This window comes from Dioszegia hungarica, assembly GCF_025882075.1.
Source record: "Dioszegia hungarica strain PDD-24b-2 chromosome Unknown MKK02contig_2, whole genome shotgun sequence".
NCBI lineage: Eukaryota > Fungi > Basidiomycota > Tremellomycetes > Tremellales > Bulleribasidiaceae > Dioszegia > Dioszegia hungarica.
The window spans coordinates 1309608-1324471 of NW_026515766.1; the positions used below are offsets into that span (position 1 = coordinate 1309608).

Genomic DNA, 14864 nt, shown 5'->3' on the forward strand with positions numbered 1-14864 from the left:
ATTCGTTGTATAGAGTGTAGAAGGTAATAGAAGGTGGACCTTGAACGCGTTGAACTTTCGCGCTCTAGGCTGACGGGACCAAAACTTCCTCCACCAAGCTCACTCTTCTCATACATCTTACCTTTCGCCTCTATAGCATCTACCCCACGCGACCCTCTAAGCAATGTCCAGCTCCCAGCACTCCCTAGTCATGCCCTCGGCGGATCACCTCCCGAGTCGCCCGGAATCTTACCCGGTCGAGAAGGCGAGAATCGACCTGATGATACCTACGAATCTGCTCGTTCTGCCCGCGTCGGCGGCGCTGGTCGGGCTTGTGATTGGCATGTCGCGTGGAGGGTCAAGGGCGAGGTTGAGGTTTTTGGCGGAGAATGCGCATAGGCCGCCTACCACGATACAGGGATGGGTATGTCTATTCCACCACTCGCAACTCGGTGCTGTACCCGGGGAATCGCGAGAGCGAAAGGGGATCAAGGGAGCTAAGTTGACCACCAGTACTTTTACACCAAAACACGAAACTACAGAGTCTTCTTCTCCGCGGCCAAGATGGGCGCCAAGTATGCACTGGGTCTCGGAGGCGCCACAGCGGGATTCGTACTGCTCGATGAGGGTGCTGGGTGGGTTAGGGAGCGGGTCGTAGGGGTAGAAGCTGCCGGGACGCTGGATAGGAAAGGGAAGGGACGGGCCGTGGATTCTACTTCGGACGGAGGGGAGACCTTACGGATGGAAGAGGAGAAGTTGATCCGGGGTAGGAAAGGGTGGAGAAAGGGCGCGGTGCATTGGGAAGATGGGGCGGTGGCGGGGATGGTGATGGGTGCTGGGGTGGGATTGCTCTGTACGTTATTCTTCTTGCTTGCAGAAGAGGGGAGGGACCTGACGATACAGATACATTACCTCGTCCACTGTTCATTCGGGCATTAGTAATGGGTACTCTTCTCGGCGGAGCTACGTCCGGTCTGCAAGCGGCACAAGATTACGTCGGGAGATTACGCGTCGAGCAGGCATTACATGAGCCTAGATCGGCGACGGCGTTACCTCCGCCAGAACAGACGGCAGGTGGAACAGGAGCAACAGGGGATGTGCGCGTTGATCGGCCGGCGCAGGTAGGGGAGAAGATGGGAGGGGTGCCTGTGGATGAGACCAGACCGGTCCCTGGTCAGGCGGCGGCGGCAGCGTCAGGTGGAGGCAGTAGCTGGTATAGCTGGATTCCGGGATTAGGGAAGTGAGCACTCAGTAGTCAGCGCTAGTCAGGGGAAAGAAGTATCTATAGTCATGCATGAGGGCGATATAGCTGTACAAGGGTCGTGGTGGTGGTGGTGGTTCGAGATATGGTACAGGGCGTGCCGTTTATTTTGGTGTCGATCGGGATGGGTCTTTACGCCTTGGTCGCGGACTTGCTAGGCGGGGCAGGACGGCAGACATCTCCAAAGTCTACGAGTCAGCTGATGTCGCCTCCAGAAGTTGAGGAGGAGGACATACCGTGATTCCAGCGGCTGACGATCTCGCTCTCATAGAGCTCTCCATCCTTCTTGGTCTTGGCTCCTCCGCCGCCCCTCGGTCCTCTCGCTCCTCCAGGCGTAGCAGGCGCTTTCCCCTTTCCCTTCTCCTTCTTTCCACGCTAAGCCATCAGCTCCATCATGCAGGCCAGCCACAGTCCAACTCACCCCGCTTCTAGCTTTCCGCTTCGCACCCGTCTTGGCCCCTTCAGTCGCGCCTTCCGCCCCACCCTCTGCCCCTGCCCCCTTCTCGCCCTCTGCGCCCGCCTCCCCACCGTCTTTATCCACCATGACCACCTCCCCCTCCCCATCCCCCTCGGGCAACTCATCACCCTCAATTTCTTCTCCCTCAACTTGCATTCCTTCCCCCTCTTCATCCGAGCTCCCCTCGTCCTCCGAGGAGAACTGCAGATCCGCCCCCTCGCTCACATCCACCATATCCACCTCAAACGCCGGTCCAGCCTCGACGGAGCCAGAGCCCATAGTGGCCGAGAGGTCGGTGTGTCGGCTGGCCGCGGAGGACTCGGCGGAACCCGAAGCGGCCGCGGCGGGGACGGAGCGTGATGCGGTGGGTGAAGTGGGCTCGACGGGCTCCGAAGGGCGGAGAGGGGTGTTGTTCTGCGAGGGAGGGGGAGTCAGGTCTGCCATGGCGGCTATGGGATGTAGGAGGAGGTGAGTGGTATAGGGGGTTGCAGGCAGAGGGTGAGCGCGACGAGGGCGAGTCATATCAGCGGCGTGAAGCTTGAAGGTTCCGGGGGCGAAAAGCGGAGATGCTCTACATTCCCCGTGGGTGGCGATGAGGATGACGCGTGACGTGGAGCAGAAGCAAGCAGCAGCATGCTATGCGCTGCACCTTTACCTTCTATACATATACCTAGTATATCAAAATGAGACTAGCAACAGCTCTCTCAGCGGTGACGCTCCTACTCTCCGGCTTCGCAGCGGCCAGCGCCGTCGTAGACCTCAACACGGACAACTTCGACTCGGTAGGTCTTGTACTCAGCTAGAGGGTCCGTAGTGAGGGATCGAACGCTGATTCAGTAGTATGTCGGCGGTAGCAAGCCTGCTCTGGTAGAATTGTCCGTATGCTCTTCTTACTGATGTGGTTGGAGCTGATGGTATAGCTACGCACCGTACGTCTGACGCTACTAACCTCTGACTGAACGAAGCTGATTAATCAAGATGGTGTGGCCACTGCAAGAACCGTGAGCTTCTTTCAGCCTGTCAATGTGAGGTCTTGAAGCTTATACGTCAGTCGCTCCGACATTCGACAAGCTCGCCGATGCGTTCCCATCGGTAAGCTCAATACCCCGCACTGCCGGCGGCCCAGCTGACAAGACAGCAAAAAGTCTTGATTGCCAAGACTGATGCCGATGGGGTCGGTCGGGCCCTTGGAGAGCGATACGGCGTCAAGGGGTATCCCAGTATGCCTGTCGCCTGCCCCGAGGGAGCTCTAGCTGATCGCCAGCGCTCAAGTGGTTCCCTGCCAATTCGAAAACTCCGGAAGATTACACTGGTGGCCGTGACCTCGACTCCCTTGTCGCCTTGTCAGTTGTCCCCTGTTGGAACTTCTGGAACTCTGGAAGCCATTCGAAGTAGAGCTGATAGCTTAGTGTGACTGAAAAGGCCGGTACCAAGTCCAGTATCAAGGCTCCGCCACCACCTGCCGCGGTCGAGCTTGACGCGGGTAACTTTAACGAGATCGCACTGGACTCGACCAAGAATGTCTTGGTGGCGTTTACTGCTCCATGGGTGAGTTGCCTGCTCTCTGAATCCGTCTCAAACGAGAGCTGAAGCTGATACGGCAGTGTGGTCACTGCAAGGTCCGTTCGCGCATGTTTGTGTCCGACGGAAGAAACCAGAACTGACCCTTAGTCCATGAAACCCGCATACGAAAAGGTCGCCACTGCCTTCAAGTCCGAGTCTGACTGTGTCATCGCTCAGATGAATGCGGACGACGAGCAGAACCGACCCATTTCGGGCAAGTACGGCGTCACTTCTTTCCCGACGATCCAGTTCTTCCCCAAGGGGAGTGGGAAGCCGATTCCCTACAACCTGGGCAGGAACGAGGAGCAGTTCACCGAGGTAAGTTTTGAGCTTTCAAGATATCGGCTAGGTTATGAATCGGACTGGAAGCTGACTTTACTGTCAGTTCCTCAATGAGCACTGTGGAACCCACCGTACCCCCTCCGGCTTGCTCAACGACCTCGCCGGAAAAGTCGTCTCCCTCGACACGCTGGCTTCCGAGTTCTTCAGCGCTGCGATCCCGGACCGTTCGGCCGTTCTCTCCAAAGCCAAAGAAGCACTCGCGGCATTGTCACTCCAGGGCGCGGCGTCGGGGATTGATAAGCGGGCAAACGAGACGGCAAAGTACTATGTGAGGGCGATGGAGAGGGTGGTGGAGAAGGGCGAGGGCTGGTTGGTCAAGGAGCAGGGACGGTGAGTGTTGCGTAACTCGAGCAGTGTTGACGATCACTGAGGGAAAACATAGCTGATCCATGTAGTATCGCAAATTTACTCGCATCCCCCTCGATGGCCCCTACGAAACTAGACGAGCTCAAGGTCAAAGCCAACATCCTCTCGTCGTTCGCTTTGAAGAAGGTGGAGGAGGCGTACGAGCATGCCGGGGAGTATGCCGGGGACGCGATCAAGTTTGCAGAGGATGGAGCGCAGGCGGTACAGCAGAAGGCGGGGGAGGTTGTGGAGGAGGTGAAGGCCAAAGTGGGGGAAGCGACGGGGAGGGTTAAGGCGGAGTTGTAGGGAAGAGGAAGAGTAGAATGGGGAGGGGAGGGCGAAGGGAAGGGGGAGGGTTGTGGGGGATAGATGAGGAGTCGGTTAGGCGCCGAGACTTCAAGCTCTAGGTGTTTTGCACTTTGTCTCTGTGCGTGGTCTTCAAGATGATGTGAACATGCCAACTTTGACGTGTAGGATGCGCGCTGACCTTGACTCACGAACGCATGCCACTGATCTCATCGTCTATAGACATCCAAAACTGCTCTAGTCCACATTAAGTAAGGTCACGAGTACCGATTCGGTAATCACGTCGGAGAAAACAATCACACAATCGCCGGTCCGTCAGGCATCCTGGTTCGGACCCTCGGCAGCATCGCCGTCCTCGACCTGGAACTGAATGGTGAAGGGTCCCGTATGGGTGCCCGCATCGGTGGGGGTTCGGTGGGGGTCGGCTCGACGACGAGGGTCACGACCGTCGACGACGGAACGGATGTGGGCGTCGTCAAGCTGGTAGCCTCGCCAGTGTGGCTGACGAGCTCGTACACGGTGGTATTTCCGTCTGCGGCAGTGATGGCGATCTGACCATGTCGGGGTACCTCTTCGTCACCCCATCGGGTATCGGTCTCTCGAGCGAGGAGCCGCAGAGTCGGTGTCCCAGTGGCAGGACAGACCGTCCCAGTCACCGTCGCCGTCCCCATCACCGTGTTCGTCACCGTCACCGAGGACGCACCATTCCTTCCGCGCACTTCGCCGTCCTCCAACCCCGCATCGTAGTAAGCCTGGGCGGTTCTCTGGACCTTTTCCTTTCAAGAGTCGATCACGTATGCTGTCCCGCCGGTCGCAGCGACCAAGCACGCCGTTCCGAAAGCGATGGGCAGCCAAACTCTGATCGATTGGGATGTGGCGAGGTGCTCTCTGAGTGATCTCTGTCTGAGCCGGCTTGCATTGGCGCTTGACGTCTGAGCGTTGTCGTCAGCTGCAGTGGAGCGGGTGGGGTCGGTCGAGGTGGCCCCACGGCCAGGAGCCGCAGCTCGATCAAGAGATCTCAGCTCCACGTACTCGGTGCCAGCGGGGTCAGCGAATGGATTCTGATTCATCGTGGTTCTGATGATGCGTTCTGGCCTGTAGGCAGCGTCAGGGGAGAAGTGTATTGAGGGTAGGTGAGAATGATGATCAAGAGCGGAGACGAGGGGGATTTTATATCCGCGACTCACTGGCTGCCAGGCGCCGCCCTCGCTGTCACCCAGTCGGCGAATGGAATGAAGGGATTGGATGTCAAAGGACAGAAAGGGGTAAATGCGACCCAGTAACCTTTGATATCTCGGCTCATTTGGTGCGCTGATACGTGTTCGAGCGATCGAGGAGTCCCATAGTAGCAAAGTGGGGCAGTGCAATTTGTTGAGAATGGGCAAGAAGGCGAGGCAGTGGAAAGTGGGGGAGGGCGGACGTCAGGTCAGAAGAGGATGAAAGGGGTTAGTCGGAGCTGATTGGCTTGCTCCTTTGAAGTGATCATACGCGTTCGAGCATCAGAGTGCTGGACCACATGAGTGAGGCGGTGCAAGGATAACGAGGCTACGCTTGGTCTGATTGCACGCGTAAGAGCCTCGCTAGTGCGGAGTCAAAGGTGGGACACACAGTAATTTGATGACCTCTGCAGAAGGACAAGCTGTACGGTGAGGAGTGAGGGAATGGGGTGGATCGCGCTCCAGCGAAGGGTGACGGGTCGAACTCAATCTCATAGCTGACGCATGACTGCATGCGTCCTTCAATGTCGGACTAAAAGTTGGGCTGCGATCTTCAGGCTGTCTACACGAGCCAAATTGGTCATCCCGGCTGTTCGCCAATACTCTCCTTGCCTACCTCCTCCGGTCTTGCCTGATAATCACTTGATTCTATGACCCACTAGATCGCTGTCTGAGAATGCTGATCAATCGCTGAGCCATACTCACATAAGCATTGAACTGACATCTGATGCTATATACAGTGAAATGAACTTCCAAACCACGTCAAGTACGAAGCACGTCCGGGAATAGTATACGCACTTGCAACCAATCAAACAGACTTATTCGGCATCCCGGTCCCCTTCGCATCCATGAGTGATACCATGGTCGGCGTACCGGTCTGCCCGACGTAGATCGTCGCGAGAGTTGTCGACAAGGGGACGAGCGGAGGCTTCTGAGAGGCGTCGGGCGTCTGAGTGGATCTGCCCTCGACGTCGACGGAGCAGCGGGACTCGCCTCCGGCCTCGTTCCTGAGGATGTCCACTCCCTGGTCTGTTTGTCCCGTCTCTCGAGGGAAGAGCTCCAGAGTCGCGACCGTTGGGCAGACCGTCTCTGTCGCCGTCGCCGTATTGGTGACAGTGACCGTCGACCGCCCAGCCTGTCCCTTCAAGAACGCATTGCGGGCATTGATGCTTCCTCGCCTCACCGCGAGCCCCCAGCCCGCGCCCAGACTCGCCACGATACCCGCCACACCCACAAGTGCGACACACGCGGCCGCCTTCGTGATTCTGTACGCAGCTGCCGAGTTGCTTCTGTCTCGCGCGTCCTCCAGCACTCTGTTTCTGTCTTTTTCCTGCAGGCTCGCCAGCGCGCATCTCACCTCCGCTTCGGAGAGCGTGTTCGAGGGGTCGGTGGCTACCGTGGGGAAATCCGAGAGCTCGACCTCCTCACCTCGAGCTGTAGGCCATTGTGTGTCTTGCGATGGGAGGGAAGACGGCATTTGTGTAGTGGAGTCTGTTGATGGATGAGGTGGAAAGGGTGCAGAGTTAAACTTGTGGAACGATAGGAAATGGGATGATGAGTGAAAACTTAGCGGGAGGGGGGAAGAGGGGAGAACAGCCAGAGGACCTTGAGAGCCCGTCAGCGCGTCAGCGCCGCATCGGAGTGAGAGACACGCCTCCTGAAAGGATCATATGGGGCATGGCTCGATCTCTCCCTTCATGCCTGTCTCCTGACAGGGCCATACACATTCGACCATGTAGAATATTCTGGCGATATCGTTTCTAGGGGCTGACAGTCAACTGACTTCGAAGTGTGAGTGTGGACGAGCGCGCGTCATCAACGAAGATCCGCCGCGGGATGGTCTAACGCTGAGATCGATATTGCGGCTAAAGCCCCGGAGAGGGAAAGTCTGAAGTTAAGAAGGCACAGCACAGTAGTCACTCGGAAGCAGAGAACATGGATATTCTCTCTCGACAGACCATAAGGATGGACGACAGCGGACGGGAATCGGATAGAGTGTTGACTTTTCCAGGGACCAGGAGGCAAAACATGTTTCCGACAGCAGAGTGGGGATGCATTGGACTCGAACAGCCCTCCTTATATAATGCTGACAGCGGTCCTAACTATGAGTCTCCTACTAAGTATCCTACTAGGTATCCTACGAGTCGCCTACGTCTGCGAGGTATGCGACCAGTCTCCTACTGATTTATTGAGTCTGCGACCGGTAGGAGACGAGTATCCGACTCGTCGCCTACTACTTGGCGGGTCTCCGACTCGTCTCTGACGTCTCCGACCCGTCTTCACATCCCTACGCGTATCCTACGCGTATCCGACTTGTAACAAGAGTGTATTCGCCACCCGATGGCAAACCCCAGAATCTCATATTCTCAACATAGAGCGTCAGTGAATACAGCAGCAATGTTATAAATCACAGTTGCGCCTTAATATACGGGGTAACGGTGCGGAGATCCGCATGCTCGATGTCCGCATCCTCCACATTGTCTCACCTTAGCGATTGCAGCCTCGCCATCATGCACTGGAAAGACTACTGAGCGGAAACAGCGCACGTAGCGGGACCCGGGTTTGAAGGTGCCCACGTATAAAATGTCAACGTATAAAATACCTTCTCGTTAGTATGGTGTCTCATTTATTGTAGTATTATCGTTCAGTGCTCCTTGCCTCCTATTAGATTCCATCGTCTATAGTCCGAATGAAATCTCGACACCATGGCTATTCGATCAGGTCCCCTCATGAGTACCGCCAAACCTCGGATCCTCCGTAAATTGCACCCGAATCGGGATGGTAGAGGTGGGCGTGATGTAGTCAAGAGTGAACGTCGAAACCGAAGTCGGTTTCGACGATGTCGTCGCTGCATCAACCTCCACATGATATGCGCTTGGCTTCTTCCAGCTCACAACGCCAGCGTGACAGTCCAATCCACCTCCATCTTGATTCTCACCGGGCTCTCCGAGCTGCAAACGCCCTCGCGATGACGGGGTTGTGGGGCCTCTCGGTTCCTCTGGGCAGAATGTCACTGTCACTGTCACTGTTGCACTTGGCTGGGTCCCAGTCATGTCAGACATCCTGTCGGTCGACTCATCTACAGCGTACAGACCCATCCCGCCCACGAACCCGACACCAAGGAACCCGGCGAAAGCGATTGTAAGCACGCTCCACTTGCAGCTCGCCTCCATCTCTCTTGTTTCCTGCTTCGAATTCTGCAGGGCGTCGATCAATTGCTGTCTCGTCATACTAGCGGGTCGCGTAGTCATGTTGGCCAGTTCGATATCGTTGGAGTATGCACTGTATTTTGAGGGAGCGCTGCGGGGCATCGTGGGAGTAAGAGGCACGGAGGTTGCTCTGTCACCGTGGAAGAAATGGTATGTAGGAATGGGGGTGGAATATGAAGAGGTGAAGGACAATTGAAAAGGCGCGACCAGTCGCAGTGCTGGACCAAGTCACATTGATCGGGACACGAAAATAGGCACGCGAAACAGGCAAGGATATAGGGATAATTTGAGTCCCTTTCATGTATGGCTCCTTTGACCCGGTCACGTTTGCGCAGTGGTGTCACAGTAGCAGATGGGACTCGCGGAGTATCATTCTGGTAATGCAGTGCAGCAGAGGGGCATAGACGAGCTCTCTGATCGATGACGGATCGTAGGCAGACCAGCTCGAGGCAGATTCCTGCTGATAGTAACATGAGTGCGAAACAGAAACCTGTGCGGTAGTACCCTGAGAGGCCACGCTATGTAGGCGTAGCGATCAGTATGTATACATCGGAAAACCCCGCCATCATCCTGCTCACCGCATACCCAAGGACTCGAGGAATTCTGCTTGCGCTATAAAGCCAACCAATTTCCCGTCAAGCCGTTTGGTATCCTCTGCGCCCAATGTGAACTGCACAAACGTGCGGTCCGTCCTTCCGGGGCCTGTGTATGCCACCACAAACCTCGCTGTTGTTGCAGAGTCGTCCCTCGTCCGAGCCATGTCGTACGACGGAAGTACTTCGACGGCCCAGGTTGAGAAAGGGCTGAAGGGCATGTTCGACTGCATGGTAGCGCGTCCCAGTGAGCTTGGGCCGCCCGATCTCACCTCCGCCGAAGTGTCGCCCAACGCTAGGCCCAGATCATGCAGAACGGTGGCAAGGTTTCCTGAGTCGAGGAACGTCACGGTACCGATGATCTCCATCGGCGCGCAACGAGCAGCTGTGGTCGATGCCGCGAGGATGACTGACGCTTGGTGAGCATTCTCGTGGAAACGAACGCGGACTGCAGGGTTTGGGGGTAGAGAGAAGGTTGGCGGGCGCGAGGATTCAGCAGCAGCGCATAAAGCGTTGAGCGATTGCCATTGACTCTGGAATCAGACACCTCAATGACGGTGTCGGCAGCAGTCACCGCCGTATCCAAGCAGGTCTCCATTCGCGATCGAAGTGGGCAAGGGGTATGATTGTTGCAGGTGGAGTAACAGAAAGGATGACTTGATGTGAGGATGAGGTCGAGGGATAGGTTAGTCAACAGCACGAAGCTGGCTTGTTCAGGCGGGGCGGTCAAGTGGACGTATGCGGGCTATGGGACATCCTTTCAATACTACGAGGAGCCGGGCCATGAAAAGGTACAAGGGGTACTGTAAAGTTCAATATCACGCACGCGGCCTTCTACAAATGGCCAAGCGGGTAGCGGGGCTCGTATCTCGTTTGTATAGCTGGACCAATCGAGCTGCAGGGGGTTGGTGGCTAGGCCGCCCTGCGGCTGTAGCAATGAGAGTGGCACCTCCAAAGCTGTGGCGCCACTTTCAAGCGCCATAATTTGATTCCGTCCACCCATCGACATCATTGCGCGTCGTCCACCACCACATTCCTCATCATACCTCCATTACACCCTCACATAGTAGATCACCCATATCAGCCGCCACCATGTCCAGCGCACCCACCAAAGAGAAGGTTCCCGAGACAGGAGCGAAAGACGAGAAGAAGGAGGATGCCGCCAAGGCAGTGGAGGAGAAGGTGGAGGCCAAGCCGATGACGGTGGAGGAGGGTGAGCAATCCAGCTCCGTTGCAGTCGGTCTCACAGCTGACAAAGTCAGAGATCCTCTACAATATCAGCCTGATCGGCCGAGCTGTCTCGACAATCGAGCCTCGCTTCACAGCTCGCGTTCTGAGAACACTGACGACGTTGCGAAGGAAGTTGACCAAGAGCGCAATGAAGGCGGTTCTGAATCAGGCGTTCCCCGAGGGCTGTAAGTATATCTCCCTGTAAGAAGGCGGCCTAGCTGATCATCAGCCAAAACCGGCCAATCCCTCATCGCCAGCTCATTCTTCGACAGCCTTCCAGAGACAGCTGCAGCGTCCAGCGACGCCAAAAGCTCAGAGGCGTCCGGGATGGATATCGACCAGACACCCGCAGAGACTGCCGCGACCGCAGCTGCGTCGACATCGGAAGCAGCTACAGGTGCCAAGAAGTTCAGCCCTCCTCTCGATGGTGTCAGCCAGGATCTCATACCCGAGGCAGTGGCGTACCTGCGGTTGCTCCTGATCCTAATGAATCTCGATGCTGGGAAGGTGGAAGAGGTGAGCAGTCGATTCGCAGCCCTATGAACGGAGCTGATAGATAGGCCGGTACATTCGCGATGGAGACGACGGAGATCTGCGGAAAGGCGAACCGTCGAACCCTTGACCAGCTGTCTAGCAAGGTCTATTTCTACCTTGCCCGATCGTACGAGCTGCAAGGGCGTCTTGCGGAGCTCCAGCCGTAAGTGAGGGTCTCCACTATTATCGAGCAAAAGCTGATTGTGCAGCATGCTGCTCGCTGCTCGACAGACTGCCAGTCTCAGGCAGGACGAAAACCTCGAGGTAAACCCCAATCCGCTGTGTGATACTCGGGGCATCGCTGACTTTCAGGCATCACTCATCAACCTTCTCCTCCGCTCTTACCTCGCTCAGCATCAGTACGACCAAGCCGACAAGCTCATTGCTCGGTCCACCTTCCCTTCCGCCGTATCCCAGGCTCAGACCGCTCGATGGCTGTTCTACGCCGGTCGCTTACGCGCCGTCCAGCTAAACTATGCGCAAGCTCGTGACTACCTGCAGACGGCTATTCGAAGAGCACCTAGAGATGAGGTCGCGCCTGGCTTTGTCCAAATGGTAAGTGTCTTCTAGGCTCGAGGCGCATAATCTGATCAGCAGGTCCACAAGTACTACATTGTAGTCGTCCTCCTCACCGGTGTTATCCCAGATCGGTCCACGTTCCGAAAGCCAGTTCTCAAGCAGGCTCTGGCTCCATACTTCCAGGTTGTGCAGGGTAAGTTTTGTCCCCGCTTTGTAGGCGTCGCTTACCAACAGCTGTTCGAGTCGGAGACGTCTCGGCCTTCCAAAAAGCTCTCAGCGAGCACGAAAAGACCTTCCACGCCGACTCAACCCACTTCCTCATCCTTCGTCTGAGACATTTCGTCATCAAGACCGCTCTTCGTACCATCACACTCGCCTACTCGCGCATCTCCCTTCGTGACGTCTGCGCCAAACTCCGTCTCGACTCTGAAGAGGACACCGAGTACATTGTTGCCAAGGCGATCAAGGATGGTGTGATTGATGCGTCGATCGACCATGCGGGCGGGTTCATGCAGAGCAAGGTGGCAAAGGATGTGTATGAGACGGATGAGCCGGCCAAGGAGTTCAATGCTCGGGTGGACTTTTGCACGCAAGTGTACAACGACAGCGTGCGGGCCATGCGGTATCCCCCAAATGCGCATCGCAAGGGTGAGTTGTCTTTGCGAGATATGACAAAGCTGACGCCCAGCGCTCGACTCGGCGGATGAGAGCAGAGAGCGGGATCGCGAGATCGCTCAGCTTCTGGAAATGGACGATGAGATGGACGACATGTAATGGAGATAGAGCTCTGCGAAATGCTACAAATCATGCATTGTCCTCCGCATCCTAAGATCTGGCCTGAAGAAATTGTCCACTACATCTATTCTAACAAGACGTCCAGCATCTTGTCTACCCGACCCAGCTCCCGCCGGTCTTCTCACCCTGGAAGGTGCTGCCCCGTCTGTCGAGACTCGAGATGGTAGGCGCAAAAGACGCCGTGGAGGGCGAGCGACCGTCCGGCCGGCTGTACGTCGACTGGCGCCGAGGGGAGAGGGGGGTGTGCGGGGACTTGGGCGTCCTGGGCGAATTGAGGCCTGTAGGGCTGACGGGCCGAGAGAGGGGAGATGGACCAGGAAGGCCGCCGCCGGCGCTGATGCTGAGCCGGCTCCGCTCGCCCTTGAGCACGCTGGCCCGCCTGTCGCCGAGAGTAGCGGTGAGGGGAGTCTCGCGCACTTGATTGACCGCGAGCAAGCTGGCGTTGGGGGTGTTGTCGACGCTTGCCTGCTGCCCGTGGTAAAAGCCGGCCGCGGTCTCGCCGTCCAGCTGGTGCCGTGCCGTCTTGCCAGGAGCGAGGGTGGTGCGGCCCGTGCGCGGCTTGGCGGTAGCGAGCTGGACCGACGAGGTCTTTTTGGTGGGTGCCTCGGCCACGTAGATGCCGTTGAGAGGTGGGAGCTCATCCGCCGCTGCCCAGTCGTTGTGGGGTTTCTTTTCGTCGACATCGTCAGACGAGGGGCTAGCAATGGGAACCAGTGCACTACTCGTTAGCTGCGGATCAACGCCAGAAAAGGGCAAACTTACCGGTTCCGCTTGACAACCCGGTACCTCCAGTACGCCAATGCGAGGATGATCAAGAATGCTCCACCGCCGACAGCGATCCCGATGATCGCTGGGGTGCCAAGACCCTTGCTCGTCGTAGCGCCGGCGGTGTTGTAGATTCGGAGCGAGTTGATGGACCAGTACGTCTCGGTAAAGGCCTTCGGGTTGTTCATGACGAAAGCTGAGCAAGGCGTATCCGTGGGGCAGCCGGAGGTGGTATAGGTAGCTGTCGTGCTGCGGGTCAGCCCAGATCCAGACAAGGTCGAGTATAGCTCACTAGTCACCGCAGAAGGCCATGTTGAAGACGATGACATGGTTCGCAAAGTCCTTCTTGCAAGACGGGGTTGTCAAATTCGCTCCAGGCTGACCCCAGCCCGCGACGTTGGTGGTGGTAGCGTTTGGGTACTGCCAATCAGCCAAGCCCCGTGATAACTCAGCGTACTCACCCTGACGTCGTCCGGTACATTGGGCGAGTTGCGCGGCCAAAAGTACACGTAGACACCTCCAGACCTGCCCATCAGCTTCATCCTCTTTCGCTCGGAATCAACTCACACTTCCATGTCCCTCCACATGGCATACCACCCTCCGCCCGCATTGTTGACCTGACTACCGATACTCTCCACTCCGTACGTCGTGTTCCCGCCCAGGATAGCTCCGCACCCCTTGTTGGCGTTCATAAGCGCCGAACAGGTGTTTGCGTCGACGGCACCGGTCATATATGGGTTGGTCGAGATGGTGCAGTTGCTGCTGGTGTGAAGGGAGGCGACGTTTCGGTTAGGATAGCGGCTAGTGGGAGTGGTGATGTTTCCGGTTGCCTTCCAGGCTTCGCCGTCTCGCTGAGGAAGGGCGTTGGCGCCTTCGATAATATCGATTTCTCCGCCGGTCGGCCAGCCATCCTTGACGACTGTCCACCATGCTGGCCACTATAGCGTCAGCGATGTAGGGGATATATAGGAGTAGACTCACTACTCCGCACCCGACAGGCATGTGGTTCAGGTCCAGAATGTAGACACCCTACCCATCAGCATTGTTCTCCCATCTTATACAGGCCAACTTACATCGGCATACTCGTCTTTACTACTCAATCGAACACTGTCCCTTCCTCGCCCGCTCGCCCTCAGCTCCGAATTGACCCTCATCACTGCAGCACCATTTGATTGGACACTGATCAGTCCCTCGGTCTCAGCGTACTGCTTATTGACGTAGCTGCAGGTTTAGCTTGGCGTTTTTCGCAGAGCTAAGGATACCCACTTGACATAACCCCCAGTCGGATCATCGGCAGTTTCAAAGTCTGCTAGTCAGCGGCATCTTACCCTCGTCATCTCATGACTTACTGAAGCCGTCAAAGAAGTTGTTGCCCGAATATGTCCTGGCAAGCTTCAGAGTCGATGCAGCAGTCATCATCGAGGGGCCGGCGGTCGTTGTTATTGACTGGGCCTGGACCAATGCGACACTGGCGACTAGGGCCAGCACAGTGCCGATTTTGCTCGAGTTTGGCGACATGGCGGAGGATGAAGCGGTCTACTAGATGGGAAGAAGAGGCCGATGCGAAGGCAGACGAGCCTTTGTATATATCAAGTCAGAGATGGATCCATCTTGCTTGAATCGTCTTGCGTCGGTCTTCATCATGTCGATCACAGTCTAGGAGATTTAGCATGTCGCCCAGGCACAAGCCATGGTCGAGGCCCCGGCCGCCTACTTGCTCAGAGCGGTAGGGTTCCAGCTGCATGTTCC

The 14864-nt window shown here is 56.7% G+C and overlaps 7 protein-coding genes across 7 annotated transcripts; 3 read left to right on the forward strand and 4 right to left on the reverse strand.

Annotated features, from left to right (window-relative positions):
- Window positions 1-163: 163 nt before the first annotated feature.
- On the forward strand, window positions 164-1223 carry MKK02DRAFT_39895 (uncharacterized protein; the record flags this gene model as incomplete). The annotated part of the gene is made up of 3 exons (XM_053090830.1): window positions 164-403; window positions 493-832; window positions 883-1223. The coding sequence occupies 3 exons, from the start codon at window positions 164-166 to the stop codon at window positions 1221-1223; spliced, it is 921 nt and encodes a 306-aa protein (XP_052949352.1).
- Window positions 1224-1372: 149 nt separating this feature from the next.
- MKK02DRAFT_29608 (uncharacterized protein) lies at window positions 1373-2141 on the reverse strand (the record flags this gene model as incomplete). Its single annotated transcript, XM_053087863.1, has 3 exons — window positions 1373-1428; window positions 1477-1615; window positions 1662-2141. 3 exons carry the CDS (start codon window positions 2139-2141, stop codon window positions 1373-1375), a joined length of 675 nt encoding a protein of 224 aa, XP_052949353.1.
- Window positions 2142-2380: 239 nt separating this feature from the next.
- On the forward strand, window positions 2381-4253 carry MKK02DRAFT_39897 (disulfide-isomerase precursor; the record flags this gene model as incomplete). Its single annotated transcript, XM_053090831.1, has 12 exons — window positions 2381-2479; window positions 2538-2572; window positions 2618-2626; window positions 2676-2698; window positions 2749-2789; window positions 2836-2917; window positions 2962-3040; window positions 3107-3245; window positions 3302-3316; window positions 3369-3578; window positions 3646-3932; window positions 3998-4253. The coding sequence occupies 12 exons, from the start codon at window positions 2381-2383 to the stop codon at window positions 4251-4253; spliced, it is 1275 nt and encodes a 424-aa protein (XP_052949354.1).
- Window positions 4254-4549: 296 nt separating this feature from the next.
- On the reverse strand, window positions 4550-6947 carry MKK02DRAFT_39898 (uncharacterized protein; the record flags this gene model as incomplete). Its single annotated transcript, XM_053090832.1, has 2 exons — window positions 4550-5005; window positions 6330-6947. 2 exons carry the CDS (start codon window positions 6945-6947, stop codon window positions 4550-4552), a joined length of 1074 nt encoding a protein of 357 aa, XP_052949355.1.
- Window positions 6948-8187: 1240 nt separating this feature from the next.
- MKK02DRAFT_29611 (uncharacterized protein) lies at window positions 8188-10281 on the reverse strand (the record flags this gene model as incomplete). The annotated part of the gene is made up of 5 exons (XM_053087864.1): window positions 8188-8897; window positions 9005-9169; window positions 9265-9499; window positions 9545-9805; window positions 10099-10281. 5 exons carry the CDS (start codon window positions 10279-10281, stop codon window positions 8188-8190), a joined length of 1554 nt encoding a protein of 517 aa, XP_052949356.1.
- Window positions 10282-10364: 83 nt separating this feature from the next.
- Window positions 10365-12329, forward strand: MKK02DRAFT_29612 (proteasome regulatory subunit C-terminal-domain-containing protein; the record flags this gene model as incomplete). The annotated part of the gene is made up of 9 exons (XM_053087865.1): window positions 10365-10485; window positions 10535-10687; window positions 10732-11018; window positions 11063-11199; window positions 11246-11300; window positions 11349-11591; window positions 11634-11748; window positions 11790-12203; window positions 12244-12329. 9 exons carry the CDS (start codon window positions 10365-10367, stop codon window positions 12327-12329), a joined length of 1611 nt encoding a protein of 536 aa, XP_052949357.1.
- A 114-nt stretch (window positions 12330-12443) lies between these two features.
- Window positions 12444-14633, reverse strand: MKK02DRAFT_29613 (uncharacterized protein; the record flags this gene model as incomplete). The annotated part of the gene is made up of 9 exons (XM_053087866.1): window positions 12444-13068; window positions 13113-13364; window positions 13408-13535; window positions 13577-13640; window positions 13683-14053; window positions 14097-14144; window positions 14189-14336; window positions 14382-14421; window positions 14465-14633. The coding sequence occupies 9 exons, from the start codon at window positions 14631-14633 to the stop codon at window positions 12444-12446; spliced, it is 1845 nt and encodes a 614-aa protein (XP_052949358.1).
- Between the last annotated feature and the right edge of the window lie 231 nt (window positions 14634-14864).